Source organism: Magnolia sinica, chromosome 7 (genome assembly GCF_029962835.1).
Source record: "Magnolia sinica isolate HGM2019 chromosome 7, MsV1, whole genome shotgun sequence".
NCBI lineage: Eukaryota > Viridiplantae > Streptophyta > Magnoliopsida > Magnoliales > Magnoliaceae > Magnolia > Magnolia sinica.
The window spans coordinates 2,404,923-2,423,878 of NC_080579.1; the positions used below are offsets into that span (position 1 = coordinate 2,404,923).

The 18,956-nt window shown below is 44.4% G+C and overlaps 2 protein-coding genes across 3 annotated transcripts in view; both read left to right on the forward strand.

Moving 5' to 3' along the window:
- The first annotated feature begins 1,941 nt into the window (after positions 1–1,941).
- LOC131250823 (DDT domain-containing protein PTM) overlaps positions 1,942–18,956 on the forward strand; it is a 43,248-nt gene continuing 26,233 nt past the window's right edge. For both annotated transcript variants that reach the window (XM_058251163.1, XM_058251164.1), the window contains exons 1-2: positions 1,942–4,135; positions 4,242–4,856. In XM_058251163.1, the coding sequence (XP_058107146.1) occupies positions 2,085–4,135; positions 4,242–4,856 (2,666 nt within the window). In that variant the 5' untranslated portion in view covers positions 1,942–2,084. The remainder of the gene's footprint in view (positions 4,136–4,241; positions 4,857–18,956) is intronic.
- Positions 6,527–16,737, forward strand: LOC131250825 (uncharacterized). Its single transcript, XM_058251166.1, has 2 exons — positions 6,527–12,457; positions 13,215–16,737. Exon 2 carries the CDS (start codon positions 14,596–14,598, stop codon positions 15,829–15,831), a length of 1,236 nt encoding a protein of 411 aa, XP_058107149.1. The 5' UTR covers positions 6,527–12,457; positions 13,215–14,595; the 3' UTR covers positions 15,832–16,737.

The window sequence follows — 18,956 nt, forward strand, 5'->3', positions numbered from 1 at the left end:
CCATCAAATCAACAGTCTGGATTTTCAATACAATGGCCCCATTGCTTCCGGAACCAGATAGGCTGATGTACAACACACCAACAATCTAGCTGGTGTGTCCACGTCGGCAAGTTATGTGGTTCCTATCACGAGGTATGTGTTATGTCCCAACAGTCCATACATTTGGTGTACTTGTCATTGGGCTTGAGCTGAAAAATAAGACAAATCTATATATCAAGTGGACCACAGATCTATATATCAAGTGAACCACACTTCAAAAAGAAGCTAGGGATTGAACATTTATCATTGAAACCCTAGTCACAAAAGTTGTATCAATACGATTTACTTTTACCTCTTCATCTATGTGTCATGTTTGTTTTTCCTATTCATTCAAGTCTTTGTAATATTATAAACAGATTAAATAGAAAATAAACATTAGGATGCCCCACAAATGTTTTAATTGTAAAATTCATTATACCACCAATATTTGTGGTGTAACTATGTTAAATTTTTTTTTTTTTTTTGGCTCATGCTCTCAAATGATATGGATGGATGAACAGGTTGGATATAATAAATACATTGCTACAAAACTTTGACCACCTTTAGTGCATGTTTGGGCCGTCGGATTAGAAGGGATTAGGTGGGATGGGATTCATTTGGTCCTGTGCCAATTTCCCTCCATGTTTGGTAAGAATGGAAAAACTCCGAATTAGATCAGATGGAATTGCACTGGGACGTGCCAATTTCACTCAATGTTAGCAAGTTGTGTAGGTCCCATTATAATGTGTGGTCTATATCCACACCGTCCACCCATTTTTTGAGATTATTTTAGAGCATGACCCAAAAAATCAGGTAAATCTAAAGCTCAAGTGGACCCCACCATAAAAAGCAATGGGGATTAAATACTTACTGTTGAAAATTTTTTTGGAACCATATAAGTTTTGAATCTACCTCATTTTTAGGCCCATTCCATAAAATGAGGTTACAAAACAAATGAACAGTTTAGATATACCACATGTGTTATTCTCAATAATTTCAAATGATGGTGGGTATATCCATGGAATGTACCACTGTATTACCAATAAAGCATGGCATTAATTTTATTCCATGTCAATAGGGGACAATCCCTGCCATGGGTAGTAATTATGTTTTTGGAATCCCATCCCAGCTAATCTCTTTTAATCCCACCGCGCAAACACGCCCTTAAACCGTACAACACAGAGCTAGAGGAGTCTAAGTGCTGGTCTTCACACGAAAAGTACCCACATCAACTATATCGGTACACCAGCCAATCCGCTTCCATTACTTCCCGTCCCGATGCATTAGATTCCTGTAGTCTGTAGTTGGTCCTCGAAAAATCAAACCTGTTTTCATCTATCCTGCGCACCCACGCCAGATGATTAACACTTTGATACTCTGGCAGAGTATACTGGATGGCACGCAGGCACTTAAAAATTACTTATGAATTGCATACAGGACACACAATTTTTTTTCGATTTAAACCGTCCAAATCAAGGATCACAGTACAGATGTACCATGAAAAAAATATCAAGAAAATTTGATGATTTATCTATTAGATTGGTGGATATTTATTGGACGGTTAAAAATAGAAAACATCTAACGCTCTTAATTCAACGCGAATCAGAATTTAGAATTGTTTAACCAGTCTCATTTTGGGATTGCAAGTTAACGACAGAAGGTTCTAGATCTTGGACGTTTAATTCTCGTTAATATTAGCCACGTGTACATTTCCTGAGTTCCTGCGTATCAGTCGTAATAAGCTGCAAGAGTATCAAATAACCCCCACACCAGAAAGTTAAAAATAAAAATTAAAAAATCAACTTAGCCGTTCCGTTCGAGTAAAATATGCCACGTGGCATTTGAGTGCCGGAGTATCGAGGATCATAGACTGCCGGAGTATCAAATCGCTCTCTGCACCAAAAAAAACCATTTCCCATTTGTTGCCTTCAGCCCATTTTCAGTTTTCTCACCGAAGTAGAAATCTCTCTCTCTCTCTCTCTCTCTCTCTCTGCAATCTGCACACAAATCCCCAAAACCCCATTGTCCTTCTCTTTTCATCTCTATCCAAGAGTCCTTTCAATTTCATGGAGCTTGTGGGCAGAGCTGTGGAGAAAACCTTCCATGGCCTTGGGACCTTCTCCGGCATCGTCGATTCCTACAACTCATCTTCCGGCTTCTACACAATCCTCTACGAAGACGGAGAGTCGGAGGAGATGGACACCGCTGGCGTCAAATCGATCTTGCAAGGACCCGAGGAATTGTTCCCGGTGCAGATCCAGAAGCAGCGGCGCGGGCGGGGGCCAAAGAAACGGCGGCGGGGTGCAGTGCGGAGCGCTTATTCAGGTAATCCCCCAGACACTGAAATGAGAGAGAGTGGCCGGGGAGAAACCCAGTTGGGAAATGGTAGTTCTGATAGCTGGTGCTCGGGAATTCTGGAGAAGGGCGGGGGTTGTTTTGGGAATTTGAAGGGGAACGGTTCTGTTGAGGCTGCGGAAGGGGCGGAGGGTTTATCACGGTTGGAAGAAGGTAGTGTTGGGAGGGAGGTTTCGGAAATTGTGGAGAAGGGCAGTGGGTATTTTGGGAATTCGGAGGAAAGTGCGTCAGCTGACGGGAATATGAAGGGGAATGCTTCTTCGGTGGTTGAAGAAACCCGGATGAGAGCTGATGGTTTCGATGGGAATTTGGTGGAAAATGCTTCACCTGCGGCTGTTCATGAACCCCAAATGAAGGTATCTGATTTAGAGGGAGGCTTTAGGGGAAATTCTTCGTTTGGGGGCATCAAGAAAATCCGAATAGAAGGCAGTGGGATCAGCTGGGATTCGAAGGAAAATGCTTCTAGGGGTGTTGAACAAATTCAAATTGAAGAGTCTGGGAATTCGGTGGAAAAGGCTGCACGTGTGGCTGTTGATGAACCCCAAATGAAGGTATCTGTTTTGGAGGGAGGTTTTAGGGGAAATACTTTGTTTGGGGGTGTTGAGAAAAACCGAATAGAAGGCAGTGGGATCAGCTGGGATTTGAAGGAAAATGCTTCTAGGGGTGTTGAACAAATTCAAATTAAAGAGTCTGGGAATGCTTTATTTGGAGCTGTTGGAGACACTGAAATGATAGGTGGCAGTTTTGATGGAAAATTGAAGGAAAGTGATATTTCTGGGGTCGACGGAGGAACCCGCATGGATAGTATTTGCTTTAGCAAAGATTTGAAGGAAAATGCTTCTTCAGGGGCTGTTGAAGATGCTGAAGTCAAAAGTGGTGGTTTAGGTGGGGATTTGAAAGGCAATACTTTTTCTGGGGTTGTTGAAAAAACTGAAACAAGGTGTCATGGTTTTAGTGAAGATTTGAAGGATAATACTTCATTTAGATCGGTTGAAGGCCCTGAAATGAAGGGTGGCGGTCTCATTGGAAATTTGAAGGAAAAGGCTTTCTCTGGGTTTGTTGAAAAAACCCAATCGGAGGGTAGTGGTTTCGGTGGAGGCCTGAAGAAAAGTGCTCCTTTAGGAGCTGTGGAAGACATGCAAGAAAAAGGTAGTGGTTCTGATGGAGATTTGAAGGGGGATGTTTCTTCTGGATTTGTGGAAGATACCCAAACGAAGGATAGTAGTTTTGATGAATTTCAAACGAAGGAAAGTAATATTCAAAGCCTGGATATGGAAGGACATGGCCGAAGGAAAAAAAGGAGACTGTCGGAGCAATTGAAATCCACACCTGAGATGGCATTGAGGAGAAGTGCTCGCAGAGCGACAGCTACGTTGTCGTCTTCTCCAGATCCCATTTTGGGCGTGGAGGAATTACCTGCAGGTAACACTGTGTCAGCTGGGATATGTGTTGGTTTGGATCAGATTAAAACTGAAGAGCTGAACAACCCTCCTTCAAAGCTGGAATTGCCCCCTTCATCCAAGAATTTGACTATAGATGAGCTTCCTATACTCGATTTTTTCTCTGTTTATGCTTGTTTGAGGTCATTCAGTACTGTGCTATTTTTAAGTCCCTTTAGTTTGGAAGCTTTTGTGGCAGCGCTGAAATGCAACTTTGCTAATTCCTTAATAGATTCCATACATATGTCTATCTTACAAACTCTGAAACTGCATCTGGATTTCCTTTCTAATGAGGGCTCTGAGTCTGCTTCTGATTGCCTAAGGTATACCATTTCCTTCTTTTAATTCCTTGCCTTTGATCCTTTGTTGGGATTTTTGCAATTTGGATGTTGGGATTTATTGCCTTTTGCGTGAAATTTCTTTTTGTAGGAGTATCAATTGGGGTTTATTGGACTTGATTACATGGCCTGTTTATTTGGTTGAGTATCTAATTTTTCGTGGTTCGGGATTGAAGTCGGGTTTCGAGCTTCGTCATTTGAAGCTCTTGAATGGCGAATACTATAAACAGTTGCCATCAGTAAAGCTTGAGATACTTCGGTGTCTATGTGATGATGTTGTTGAAGTGGAAGCCATAAGGTTAGAGCTTAACAGAAGAACGTTGTCATCTGAATTGGAGACAGACACTGATCGAAACGTGAACATTGAGAATTACTCCAAAAGAATGGATTCTGTGGACGATTTGGGCAGTTCTTGTTTGACCCAAGAGGTTGTTGATGGCTCGGTTGACCCAAATAGTGATGAATGCTGCCTTTGTAAGATGGATGGAAGCTTAATCTGCTGTGATGGTTGCCCTGCTGCATATCATTCAAGGTGTGTGGGGATGGCCAAGGATCTTTTGCCAGAAGGTGATTGGTATTGTCCTGAGTGCATGGTGGATAAACATGATGGATGGATAAAGTCATCAAAGCCTCTCCAAGGAGCAGAGCTTTTGGGAATTGATCCCCATGGACGCCTATATTTTGCTACCGGTGGCTATCTTTTGGTGTAAGTCTTTACTATCGTGTAAATTTATCTCTTAGTCCTATGCACGTGTCTTTGCATATCTGTTCATCATTAATTTTGTTACTTGATTCTGTTGTTGTTTTTACTATCTAATACCCTATATGACAGAAACAGTGTTTTGGCAATCTTATGCCTCCAATTAGTTGTGGAGGGACGAAACCTTTGCTTTCTTCATTCATGTAGCACTTGAACCTGATGGCAGTTTTGTTTTTTCTATCCTTCCTGGAGTACCCCACACCACTTCTTCTCTTGCATGTAGCTTGCACATTAGATGTACCGTTAAGGAGCTTGCACGACAGAGGCTCTGTGGGCTCACTATGACGACTGTGTGAAATCCACTCTGTACATCTGTTGGATCAGATCATGCTAGCATGTCAGCCCAAAAATGATGGAGACTAAAGCTCGGGTGGGCCACGGATTTGAAAAGTTGGGAGGCCCCTTCCCCTTTCCATTCCTCCCTCTCTCTCTCTCTCTCCTTTTTTTTTTTTTTCAGACCTCAACACTCTCTACACATGCATCGCACCTGCTCCATCCCCTATTTATTATTGTTGCTGCTGCTATTGCTGTTGCTGTTATCATCATCATCATCATCATCATCATCAGAGGTACTATTTCCATGTGGCGGAAGGAAGACCGAATCTTTTGTTACTGTTGTTAAGGAACCTCTTGAAGATTAATTTTCAATCTTTTAACTAAGCCTTTTTAAACTAATTTTCTCTCTTTTTTCCTGATCAAGTGAATAATAATATTCATTGAGGTAAAGTATAGATAGAGATGTAAGCAGTTGAGCGAAAAGTTGACGCCTTCATCTGAATGTATTGTGGAAGTTCCCCCCCCCAAATTCATGATTAAGATGCTACGAAGCATCCCACATTCCTCACAAGAAACCAAAACTCTCAGAAACCAAATTGGTTTGGTTTTCCTAGATAGTGAACCACGTAACTCCTAGCTCAACAAGTCACATATTTACTTGTTGGTTTTGCTTACGGGCCATTTGGTTTTGGTAACCACTGCAATCTATGACCTATTCATAAAAGTTTGTTTCCTCACCAAGCCATTTTCATGGCTTGGGATTTCTGGATTTTTTTTTTTTTGCTCCCTGGTAGCTTGACATAAATTGGATGTTCTATTTCATTATTATAAGCATTCTTGTCACATCATGACTATCACTAGAGGAATATATATATATATATTGGTTGAAAGATGAAGCAATTTATTAGGTAGAGCCAAAAGAAAAACAAACTAAACAAGAAAAGGAAAAATAGTAACAAACAAGAGAGAGAAAAAAAAAGAAAAAAAGAAAAAAAAGGTCAACAAATTCAACAGCCAAACAACTGGAGAACCTAGGAGAAAAACCCTCAGTTCCCTGATCCCTCAACCAAGCCTTACACGATTGAAAACCCCTAACGAAGGTAACCATTTGTTACAAAAGCACCTGTTATTCCTTTCTCCCAAAATGGCTCACAGAGCAGTAAGGAGAATAGGGGTGCACACGGTTCGGTTGCGGTTTCGAAACTGGAACTGAATAGTTAAGGAGATAGATGAATTGGTCACTGCCAGCTATTGATATGGACCATTCATGTGAAGGGGCCACCTTTAGTTCTCATCCCTTTTGAAACCGGATCCAAAACGTGTGCACCCCTAAAGGAGAACTAATCTCCACTTTTTCCTGCTGAGCTTCCCACCATCACGGTCATGCCGGGAGCAAAAATGACCAACGATGGAAGAAGGCATAACCCATGAATAGTTTGCCAAAGCACATGTCAAACTAGAATCTAGATAGACAAGGAGAAAGGGTAGTGAAGGAAGAGATGGTCGATGGATTCTGCATCACTAAGACATAAAATAGGCAAAACATCGGGGATGATGAGGCCCCTTTTTTGGAGATTGTCTACCGTTAAGATGCGGTTTCTTCCAGCCAACCAAGCAAAGGCAATGGCCTTCGCAGGGGCTCCATAGCACCAGATTAGGCCCATGGGATAGCTACTGTTATTGGGAGATTCTGACCGAACAAGATGAAGGTAGAAGGAACAGACAGGGAATGCACCCAAACTTCCAACCTCCAAAGTAGCTCACCACTATCACCTGAATTAGGCATGAACCCTTACAATAGGGACATAAGGCTAACCAATTAATCCAGGGACATTTTCACATTGGGCTCGAGTGGGGTGGCCTGTGGGATGTAAGGGCACACTCGGGGTGGGCGGCCCGTGTGAGGCGTGTGGCTCGTGTGAAGTGGAAGTGGAACCCATGTGAAATGGGGCTCACGAGGGGGGTTCGGCCGTGGTCCTAACCCATGGGATGTGGGGCTTGGGCTATGAGATAAATGGATTAATTCGCCATGCTCTAGCAGTTCGATCTTTTAGAGCAATTGGTTAATTGTCCTGCATCACCAAACCACCTATTTCAAGGTCAATCAGGTTACGCCTAAAAGGAGGAAGCCATACCCCTCCCTCTACAGAACTAGAGAACAGTCAGCCATCGATATATCCACCACAGAGCAAAGGGAAACCAAGGAAGGAAAAGAGTCCCTTAGGGAGGAATTGCCACACTAGGTATCATCTCAAAATCTCACTCTAGATTCATCTCCAATAAAAAACCCACAATTGGGAAAACTTTAAAAGCAACTCGGGCAATGGCTTTCCAAAGGAAAGAGGAACGATAAAGGGAGGAAGATTTCATCCACCAGCTCATCGAGGTCAATCCATTCTTAGCGGCAAGGATTGACCTCCATAAGTTGGATCCCTCCACAACAAAACACCAAGCCTAGTTGCCCAACAAGGCCTCATTAACAAGGTCGAGGCACTTAATCTCAACACCCCCTTCCGAGACGGGAGCAAACCTCTTTCCAATTAAGTAAAGGAATTTTCCTAGAAGAGGAGCTCCCTACTTGAGGAAATCTCTCCTCATCTATACGAAGAATGACCGATTTGGGGTAATGGAAGAGAGATATAAAGTAGAGGCATGTTTGACAAGGAAGCCATAATAAGGGTTATCCGAATGAAGTTTACTCTTCCAAGGGGAGAGCTTACACTCAATTCTCTTGATGACTCTGTCCCACATGTATAGGGCATTTTTTCCTTTACATTTAAGGAAGGCCTAGATTGGAGGTGGGGGAGAGATCCAACCCGACATCTGAAGGATTCGACCAAGCGAGAGGTCTCTTCCTTATGCAGATGAATACTGAAAAGTTTAGTTTTAGATTTATCTTTTGACCAGAAACAACTTCAAACCAACAAACAACTATATAATAAAAATCCACACATAGTCATTGGCCTCACAAAACAATAGTGTCGTCAACAAGTTGCAAGTGATTAATACGACGGGGAAAGTTATCCGCTAGAAAACCTGGAAATAGGCTACCTCCTGCCCTCTGGAAAGCGTCCTACTAACTGCTTCCATCGCAAGGATAAAGAGAAGGGGATAAGGGATCCCCCCATGAGTGACCTTAAAAAAGCCAAATGGCGAATCATTAATTGGTACAAAAAACTTGACTCAAGGATACACGAGCGTATCTAGGTTCTCCACTTGACCCCAAAACCCGTCGTCATAAGCATATAATCTAAAAAAGAACAATAAGCAATGATCGTAGGCATTTTCAAGGTCAAGCTTGCAGAGGACTCCTGATCTCCCGACTTATGACAAGACCTGTGGCATTCATGCGCACATAGCACGTTATCCAAGATTTGTCTCTAAAAATGAAGGCATTTTGAAGAGGGGTAATGATTTTGGGACCAACCTGATTCTTTGATTGACAATTGTAGCGACAAATTTTTAAGGACTACTAACGAGACTAATTGACTAACTTAGGGATGGGGGCAATAAATGTTCAAGGTATGACCCATTTTAGAAGGTAACCTCTCAGATTGTAAAAAAAAAAATCTTCTACAGAGGCCAACAAATTTGTTTTAACCACATCCCAAAAGGATTGAAAAAAGGCCATGGGGAAGCCGTTTGGGCCAGGGGATTTGTCCTTACCCAAATCTGAGATGTTTGCCTTGATCTCATCTAATAGGATATGATTTTTGAGAGAATTAGCATCCTTCTAGGAGATATAGTCGAAATGAAGATCATCTCTTCTAGGATGCTCCATGCCCTTATTCGAATGGAGGAGAGATTAGAATTGAACGGTGGACTCACGTATATGATCTTTATCAAAGACCATCTCACCATCATTAGAAAGGGAAGAAATGGAGTTAGAGCATGCTCGGGCACTGGTTATACGATAAAAGTATCTAGTGTTGCAGTCACCTTGTTTTAACTAGACAGCCTAAGATTGTTGTCTCCATTATATCTCCTTTTCTTTGAGGCAAGAGCAATAATCTGGGGGTAACTTATCTATTTGAGCTTTTTTCCATCCAATAGAAGTCCGCCCTCTTCCTTCAAGTCTAGCGATTGGATCTCACTCGGCAAAGCAACCATAGCTAGATCCCTTTGACCAAAATCTCCTGATGACATGGTCTGAGCTTGGACTTCAACATCTGCATCTTTTAAAAAAGAATGAAACCTGATCTACCCTCAATCGCAAAAGAGGGCCATCAAACAGAGACCAAATTATGAAAACCCTCCATTTCGAGCTAGGTGAGCTTGAATTTGAAGGCTTTATGGCACCAATTAATCTTGTCCACTACCAAAAGGATGGGGAAATGGTTTGATACAGGTCCGGGTAGACCTCTTTGATGAGCAAGGGGAAAATGAAGGATCCAACTGGGGGAGATGAGAAATCTATCCAAGAGAGACATTTTCGGGGGACATCGACCATTCGATCAAGTATATTTGACAGCCTCCATGGGAAGATCCACTAAGTAATGTCTCCTTACCTAGTTAGAGAAGGAGCTCATGCTAGAGGTGATGCGATCCCCCTGACGGTTTCTTGTACGCAAACCGAACAACTTTAAAATCTCCACCCACAAACCAAGGGGGGGCCATCTGTCCCAAACAGAAGATAACCCCTCCTAGAAAGCATTCCTAAGAGAAGGACAGTTCGGGTTGTACACTTTGAACAACCATTTAAAACTAAAAGAAATCTCCTAAAAAACAATGTTCACAGAGTATAGATCCACCTACCTTACCTCTTTGTGCCAAAGTACGGAGTCTTAAAGGACCAAGATTCCTCCAGCAGAGCCAATAGAGTTGAGGGCCACACACCCCTTACCTTTATGGATCCAAATAGATCTGACCAGACTCTCGTTAGTAGCTTGAAGCTTAGACTCTTGGATAACAATCAAACCTGTTTTTGAACAGGGAGCACATTTCTTTAACTTAGGCATGCTGATGGGGGCAGCCCAAGCCCCTGGCGTTCCAAGAAAGGATCTTCATAGGGAACTAATCTTACCCCTGTACCCTTCTTCTCATTACGAGGGATGGCCTCCATCTGAGCATTTGAGAGGAGCCTAAGGCTTTTTGACTCTTTGTAGCCTGTCCTAGATCTGGGAGACATACAAGGGGAAAAAGATGTAGGGACCCAAATACCCCTTTTAGCAAGTGACTAAAAGATGGCAATATAGTCGTCTCGATTACCAAACACCATGCCCACTAACTTACCCACATGACAGACAACTTCAACCCACTACCTCTTTTTTATCATCGATACTAAACCTTCTAAACAAAACTCGCGGGAGGCCAGAGGGAGAGCACGAACCAATAGGTCCCCAAGAGGACTTGATCCAAAAGAGGCTCTAATCGGGGGAACATTGAGGGCATTTTCCATAAGATATTGATCAAGACAGTCAGAAGATACAGGTGATGTAGGATGGAATGATCTAACTTAACATAATGTCATGAAATTAAAAGACAGATTAACTAGAGCAATGGAATGATATAATAAAGCTAATTCACCCTAAATTCAGAAATGTCAGATTCATGACATGTCCAAATCCAAGCTACGACAGTCCTGCAACGCAAATCTCATAAATTACTGATTAACTGAGATCTATGGGAGATAGAACCCCCATCCTAGCATAGGATTAAATCTAAATTCAATGGAAATTATGTGTGTTGTAAGAGTTTTGACGTGCTAGGGTTGTTTAAAGACTAGGGAAAGTAGGAAATGGTTTTGGGGTATCTAGGCTTAGAGTAAGGTTTGGAACATTAGGGTTAAGGTTTTGGGAGGTTTCGGGTTAGGATTTCAAATTTTGGGTTTAAGGGATTTATGATTTAGGATTTCTAGAAATGAGAATATGGGTTTTAGGCTATGGGAATTAGGGATTTATGATTTGGTCAAGGGATTTTAAGATTTTTGGGATCTGGGTTTGGAAAAATTGGAGATTTTAGAATTTGGGAATTTTAGGGTTAGGGTTTGGTGAAATTATTTTAGGGGTTTTGAAGAGGAAAGCTAAGGGAAGGGAAGAGCAATCGTGATAAAACAAGGGGGCCACTGTACAAGGTTGTCCGTACATGCGTTAGTACGGATAGCAAAGGATGGTCGGTTGTGGTCGGTTTGGGCTTAAGATTGGTCAATTTAGGTTTTGGATGGTAACAAAGGAAAAAAGAAAGAAAGAAATGAAAAGTGAAGAAAAGAAGAAGACGAGAAAAGATGATACCTTGCTGAGAAGAGAGAAAAGTAGAAAAGATAACTAGGGAATCACTCCCCGTGGTTTCGCACCACCAATTCAATCACATGATGAAATTTTGCTCAATCTTAAAGCAAAAGGAGAGAATCTCTTTCATTCATAACATGCATATCATCTAGGGTTGGGATGTCCAACCTTTTATAGTCTTAGAAAAGACCTTTTACAAAGAGGCGCTCTCAAATAGGATTCTCAGCGGTTCAGTCTTTTCCCTTGTAAGTTTCTGTTTTGTTTAATTTTATTCAGTTAAAAAAGAAAAAAAGGGATAATATTCTCAACATAAAGACGCTTAATGAATTAAAAGTTGTTCCTAACTCGCTAATCTCAATACAAATATGAGTTGTACCAAAAATAACGAAATATGTAAACAAAAAAAACAACTAAACTATTTCATAGCCCATCGTGGTCCACGATCATGATGTCCAATGATGATGATCCAACGGTTCGATTATCGTGTCCACTCATTTCAACAGTTCGATGTGTCCATCAAGCTCTTATATGCAGCCCATGTACATCTTCCCAGTGTGGGGGTCTTAAAAAATGAACGAACATGCACGTGGAGTCTTCAACGTGGCTAGAAATGTGAATTGGGCCAAGTGGGCCCCATGTAATGGACCTCTAGTCATAAGGAGACTGGCTCGGACCTCCTCCTTTGGTATGTTGCTTGGATGTCCTCATCAACAGGACACGACTGAGACCCAACGAGCTAATCCCAGTCGACTCCAAGCTACTACCAAACTCAACAGAACCACTAGAGGCTAAATGGGTTTTGATGAATGGGAAGATGGAGGGTTATGGAAAGGCTTTGGAGAGGAGAGAGGGGAAGAGGGAAGGATAGGATTAGAGAGGAGGGGGGAAGCTCATTCGAAGGGGGAGAGCTCAAGCTCCTAGTTGAAAGACCCAACAGGCGAGGACTCATTAAGAAGGGAGGAAGGATTTAACACGTTGTCCTCATCAGAAAATTTTTCAAGAGAGTCGATCAAAGAGTCAAAGGTACATGTGTCAGATCCAAAGGTGATGCAGGACAATTAACCACTTGCTCTAAAAGCTCGAACTGTTAGAGTATGGCGAATTAATCCCTTTATCCCATAACCCAGCCCCATATCTCATAGGTTAGGACCTCGGCCGAATCTCCTTCGTGGGCCCCAAATCACATGGGCTGCCCACCCCGAGTGTGTCCCTGCATCCCACGGGCTACTCCACTTGAGCCCGGTGTGAAATGCGCATTATTCACCCCTGGTAAGGAGTCTCAAACATGAGACCTCCCCCGTGGACCCCAAATCGCATGGGTCACCCACCCCGAGTGTGCCTCTGCATCCAACAGGCGACCCCATTCGAGCCCAGTGTGAAAATGCCCCTGCATTAATCACCCCTGGTGAGGAGTCTCGAACACGAGACCTCCCGCTCTGATACCAATTTGATGCAGTACAATTAACCACTTGCTCTAAAAGCTCGAACTGTTAGAGTATGGCGAATTAATCCCTTTATCCCATAACCCAGGCCCCATATCTCATAGGTTAGGACCTCGGCCGAACCCCCTTCGTGGGCCCCAAATCACATGGGTTGCCCACCTCGAGTGTGTCCCCACATCCCACGGGCTACTCCACTCGAGCCCGGTGTGAAATGCGCATTACTCACCCCTGGTAAGGAGTCGAATATGAGACCTCCCCCGTGGACCCCAAATCGCATGGGTCACCCACCCCGAGTGTGCCTCTGCATCCAACAGGCGACCCCACTCGAGTCTAGTGTGAAAATGCCCCTGCATTAAAAGGTTAACCCCGAATTTGCATCGTCCACATCCCAAGGGCAAATAAATGATACACCATCCTCTACTGCCCTCGAGACCTCCACATCTAGAGTTGCGGCGATAGCTGGCAAAATACCTCAGGCCTCCTCAAAGAGAGAAAGACATCTGTCCTACGCATTAAATGGGAGACGGCTTGACGGAGGTATGGTTCAATGGACTAATGACGACAGGCACCTCAGGACAAAACTCATTTGGCAGAGGGCAGCTAAGCTCGAGGAATATAAATTAACTTTCATATCTTATGAAATAAATACATAAGCAAATGAAAGATTAATGACAACAATATCTATGCTAATATTATGGATTACTGTCAATAGTTATGTACGGTGGGTGTGAGAGAATGGCTTGCACTAGCAATTTATCAGACCATTGCTCCATATTGGGGGAGGATGTTCTTGCCTTGATCTGCTAGGATCAAAACTACACCTATATTAATGGGACCTTGAGGCGTTTTAAGGCAGTTTGGGGTCTTAATTTGTGTTGCTGGTATTGTGGGAAAATATATTTAATTGTGTGTGTATGTTGTCCATGTAGTCCTGTGTAGCACTATATGTTTGTCTCATGCTAATATATCTATGTGGTTTGGTCTAATGCTTAACTTCTTGCCCCAAACTGTCTTCCTCATTTCCTCATTCTTCTCCCTTCAGCTTTTCTCTCCTCTCTCTTCCCTCTCCTTTCTCTTTCTTTCTCTTCTTCCTACTGTTATAGGGCTTGAGGAAAGCCTTATAAATATTCTTAGGGCTTGAGGAAAGCATTATAAATTTTCTTAGGTCTTGAGAAAAGCATTATAAATATTCTGGCCTTGCCTTTTGGTGTAAATAACTAAATATTCTTCATTACCTATTACGTTGTTCAGCCTTCTGGTTGGGGCTGATCCTTGGTCCTTGTCCATTTGGGACCCTATTATCACGAAGGTAGAAAAGCTCCTTTATACTTCTAAAAGAATTTATCTTTCATTCAGAGTCGCATAGCCTTGATTAAATCAGCTGTTGCTAACCTACTGTGTTATTAGATGTCACTTTTCGAGCTTCATGGAAAGTTTCAAAAAGATTGGAGAAAGTCCAAAGAGAGGGTCAATACCTTGTTGTTGAAGAAAAATGGACAAAAGCATAGCTTGTGGCTTCACACTACCTTGGAATCACACCAAGAGATGTCTAATCACAAGCCAAACAAGCCTTAAAAGAGTAGGTTTGGATTGGAAGGGGCATTTGTGACGGTGACGACGGTGAAAGACGGTGACGACGGTGGTGTTCGATGAGCCGAAACGTGCATGAACGACGCTGATAACAACGGTATCGTGAGAAACATTTGCGTATAGTGGTCTCCTCTTCTGAGGCCCCCGTCAATGGAGGACGCGGATAACCTAGAGAAGGGCTCGGATGTCGACATGCGGTCTGATTCCCAGATCGTCCAGGAGGATGGGGATGATAGCAATTCTTGGAGAAAGGTCTCTTGTAACCATAGAGACTTAACACCCTGGCCCGCAGCGCAGGCCAAACACTTCGAATCTCCCTACCTTATATGTAAAAGGTTTCCCGACAGGGTGGATGCCAATAAACTTGCAAGGATTTTCGGTAGAGTAGGAGCTGTAATGGATGTGGTGCTCTCCAGAAACAGAGGGGATGGATCATATAGAGGTTTCGCCTTAGTGCATTTGAGCTCGGAAGAGGAACTGAGTAGGGCTGTGCAGATGCTCCACGGGGAAGGCTTCAGAGGGCAGAAATTGTTGGTCCAACGGGCCATGTATGGACTTGAGCTTAACAGACAAAGCAAAGGCGGGAGATCTCACAATTGCAGGAAAGATAAACCCTCCCAGCCTTTGTCTTCATCCCTAGGTCGGAAGGAAAAATCTACCACGTCCTCCTCAGCCGGTGCATCCTTTAAGGAGGCCCTCCTAAAGCATCTTCTAGGGAATCATCAGGAGGCCTCAGCTGGTGCGGAGGTTGCAGCCGGAAGGGGAACCATTGCAGATAAGGAGCCTGTATTGAATGACCCCTGGATAGTTATCAACGCTGAGAAGCTGGCCACATACGGTAACTTTCTCAGGAGGTCGGTGGTGGCAATAACGAAATCCGGCGCTACCATTGAAGCTGTTAAGACGTGGCTGGATGAATGCTGCCGGTATCCACCAGAGTTATATGATATCAAACCCATTAGGTTTAATGAGCTGTGGATTGACGTTAAACCTGATGTTAACCCGGACATGCTGATCGTAGTGAGTGCTATTCATAAAAATGGTATGGTAGCTAAGATGATGAAGTGGGATGAATTCTCATGCTTCGGGATGGAGGAGATTTGGGTGTTGATTTGGTTGATTCCTCTTGAGCTCTGGTACGCAGACTTCTTTAACATGGTTGCATCTCGAGTCGGTAATCTGGTTGAAATCGATTTGAAAACTCTAAGAGGAGAAGAAATGGGGGTCGTTCGGGCCAGAGTTAGAAGGAAGAAGGGGGATCCTCTCCCACCTCACATTCAAGTTAGGGCTGACGGTAGAGATCTCTTCCTGTCCAAAGAGAAGATCCGATCGTCCTCACCCCACACTGGGGCGACATTTGGTGAGCCAGACATCACGTGCCGGTGACCGCTGGGACGGGAAAGAACCCCTTTTCCAAGACGCCAGTTGTAAGTGAAGGTGCAGTCCCTCCGGTGCCACGTAGAGCACCCGTCGCTGCAGAAGGAGCACCTCCTTCGGTGTCGCGAGGAGTACCAAACCCGGAAGTTGTGACGTGTCCAAGGCTAACCGGCTTGGGCAGAGTTTTCGTAAGGCACAGGAAGGCGTGCGCAGCACGTCCTCGAGGAGCGGAAAGTGAGGACACGTGCCTCGATCCAACTGATGGCCCCGCCATGCGGACGACCCCAGATCAACACTCGTGCGGCCGAAGCCGCTCCACACATCAGGTGGTCATTAATGCGAACCCTCTTCTCCCTGCAGACGGCTCCACGTTGGCGGCAACAAAGCATGACGCGTGCCTTACACGTCATATCTGGTCCCTCGAGCGAGACGCATGCTGTTATCTCCTCCCTTTCGAGACAGATGGCGGACCCAGGCGCTCTTTTGATCTCAATTGCAAAGCCTCGCTCCCAGCCTTAGCTTCGGAGGTAAATATCTGCCCAAACGTAGTATCTTCGGACGATCCCAGCTCCACGTGGCCTCATCCTGGTCTCCTGCTACCTGCGCACCCTCCATGTGTTGCTGGATGTTTCCAGCTTAGGTCCTCGATCGCAAGAAGTCGTGCGTTGAGATCCAAGACCCTGGTCCTTCCTCTGCTCCAACACTTCTCTTCTCAGCAGGATATTCCTACGTCATTCAGCGGGGAGTCTCTCCCTGGCTTCGATGATGATCACACACCCTGGAGCTCAGAACAGGAGTACCCCTCGTCAGCTCCCTCCCCTAGATCTATGGTAGACTCCGATCATCTCCCAGGGCAAGCCTTGGTGGAGACGTTCCGGGAAGATAACAGCAAGGCTGTGCTGGAGGTTGAGCCCCTTCAGAAGGGGAGACGCCCCCGGTAATGCTGCTTCTGAAAGACTCGGTCGATCAGAGATCCGACCTAATCCGCAAGATCCAGAGGAAAAGATAGATCAGAGATGCGATGGGCCACGTTGGATGTGTTATTGGAGTATCCTTTGGCGACCACCCGGAAGATTTCATCTCTCTGTTCCACTGCATCGAAGAACGTGGTCGGCTGCTGGCTCAAGTTAGATCTCCCAGGAAAGCTCCCCCCAAGTCGCACAGCAATAGGAAGCTTCAAAGCCTGGCCCTCAGTCCCACTCCCTCAAATCAATTCACTGCCTCTTCCCGGGCCTTCTCTATTCGGGGTAGCTCGGTTCCTAAATGAGAGTTTTATCTTGGAATGTTCGAGGGGTGGGGTCCAAGTGGAAGCGAAGACTCATCAAAAACATCTGCGGTAGATGCAAGGTTGACGTGATATGCCTTCAAGAAACTAAAGTCCAGAAGTTAAGTGAAAAGCTTCTGGCCTCGATCTGGCCCAATCCAAACGTGCAATGGGTGATGCTGGACACAGTTGGGTCCTCAGGCGGGATCATTGTGGCGTGGCAGGCCTCTTCTTGGAAGCTGATCGATTCTTGGAGTGGTCCTTTTTCTCTGTCGGTTATTTTGAAAGATATATCTTCTGATTTTACTTATTTAATTTCCTCTGTTTACGGTCCAAACCAGGATTCTCATAGGCAAGCTTTCTGGGAGGAATTACACGCTGCTAGGGTGAAATTCGATGGACCTTGGTGCATTGGGGGTGATTTTAACATTACTCGGAGGGCTGATGATAAATCTCAGGGAGGTAGAGTGTCGGCAGGAATGCGCAAGTTCTCCCATTGGATTGAAGAAGAAGAGCTCGTCGATCTTCCTCTGTTGGGAGCGAAATTCAGTTGAACAAATGGTAGGGCGTCTCCCACCTTATCCAGGATCGATCGTTTCTTAGTCTCGGCTGATTGGTTGGAACACTTCCCCCAAATTACTCAATCTGCGCTTCCCAGGCCTACTTCCGACCACACTCCCATCCTGTTGGCTGTCGACAATCGCAACCGGGGCCCTAAACCATTTAGATTTGATATCGCTTGGTTCCAGCTAGAAGGCTTTCGTCAGATGATTGAAGAATGGTGGGCAGACTCTTCGATTTTTGGCTTCGCTGGGTACAAGTTATGTAGCAAACTGCAAATGATAAAACGCAAACTTAAGGAGTGGCGAGGGGAGGAGGTGCGGAAAAGTGAAGCCGAATCTGCTGCTATTCTTGCTGAGCTGCAGAAAATGGATCGAGACATTGAAGAGGGCCAGAATTTGTCTCATTTTTTTTCTCAGGAGGATCCAACTGATTCAATCCCTCGCTGCTCGGCTGAAGGAAGAAGAAATATCATGGCGCCAGAAATCACGTTGCAAATGGATCCGTGAAGGTAATAAGAACACCAAATTCTTCCACTGCATGGCCAGTGAGCGCTACAGATTGAACTCGATAAGTTGTTTGATGATTGGGGAGACCCGCACGGAAGACAAGGACCTCATTGCTGAAGAGGCTGTTCGGTTTTACAGTGAGTTGCTGAGAAGTGAAGGGTGGGCTAGGCCATCACTTGATGATCTTCACTTTGACTGTATTTCGGATGAGGATGTTGCTACCCTTGAAGCCCCTTTTTCTCCCCTTGAGGTGAAGAGGGCCATTGACGAGTTGGAGGGAGACAGGGCGTCTAGACCCGATGGATTCCCAATCGCATTTTTTTAACGGTTCTGGGAGTTTCTTCAAAGCGATGTAATGGATTTCTTCTTCGAATTCCACGCGAGAGGCAGATTGTCCAAAGGGTTAGGGGCATCGTTCATCTCCCTTATCCCGAAATGCTCGCGGGCTAATTCTTTGGTTGATTTTAGGCCGATAAGTCTGATCGGGGGCCCTTATAAGATTCTTGCCAAAGTCTTGGCTTCCCGCCTGTTAGGGGTGATTAGATCCGTCATTTCTCATCATCAAAGTGCTTTCATTCCTGGTAGGCAAATCATCGACAATGCCCTCATTGCTAACAAATGTCTCCACTCTAGATACAAATCCAAGTTAAAGGGCCTATTATGCAAGTTGGATATCCAGAAGGCGTACGATCATGTGGACTGAGACTTCCTCTTGTTTATGCTTCAGAGGATGGGCTTCGGCGAGAAGTGGAGAAAGTGGATCAAAGAATGCGTCGGATCGGCTGTTTTCTCAGTTCTTA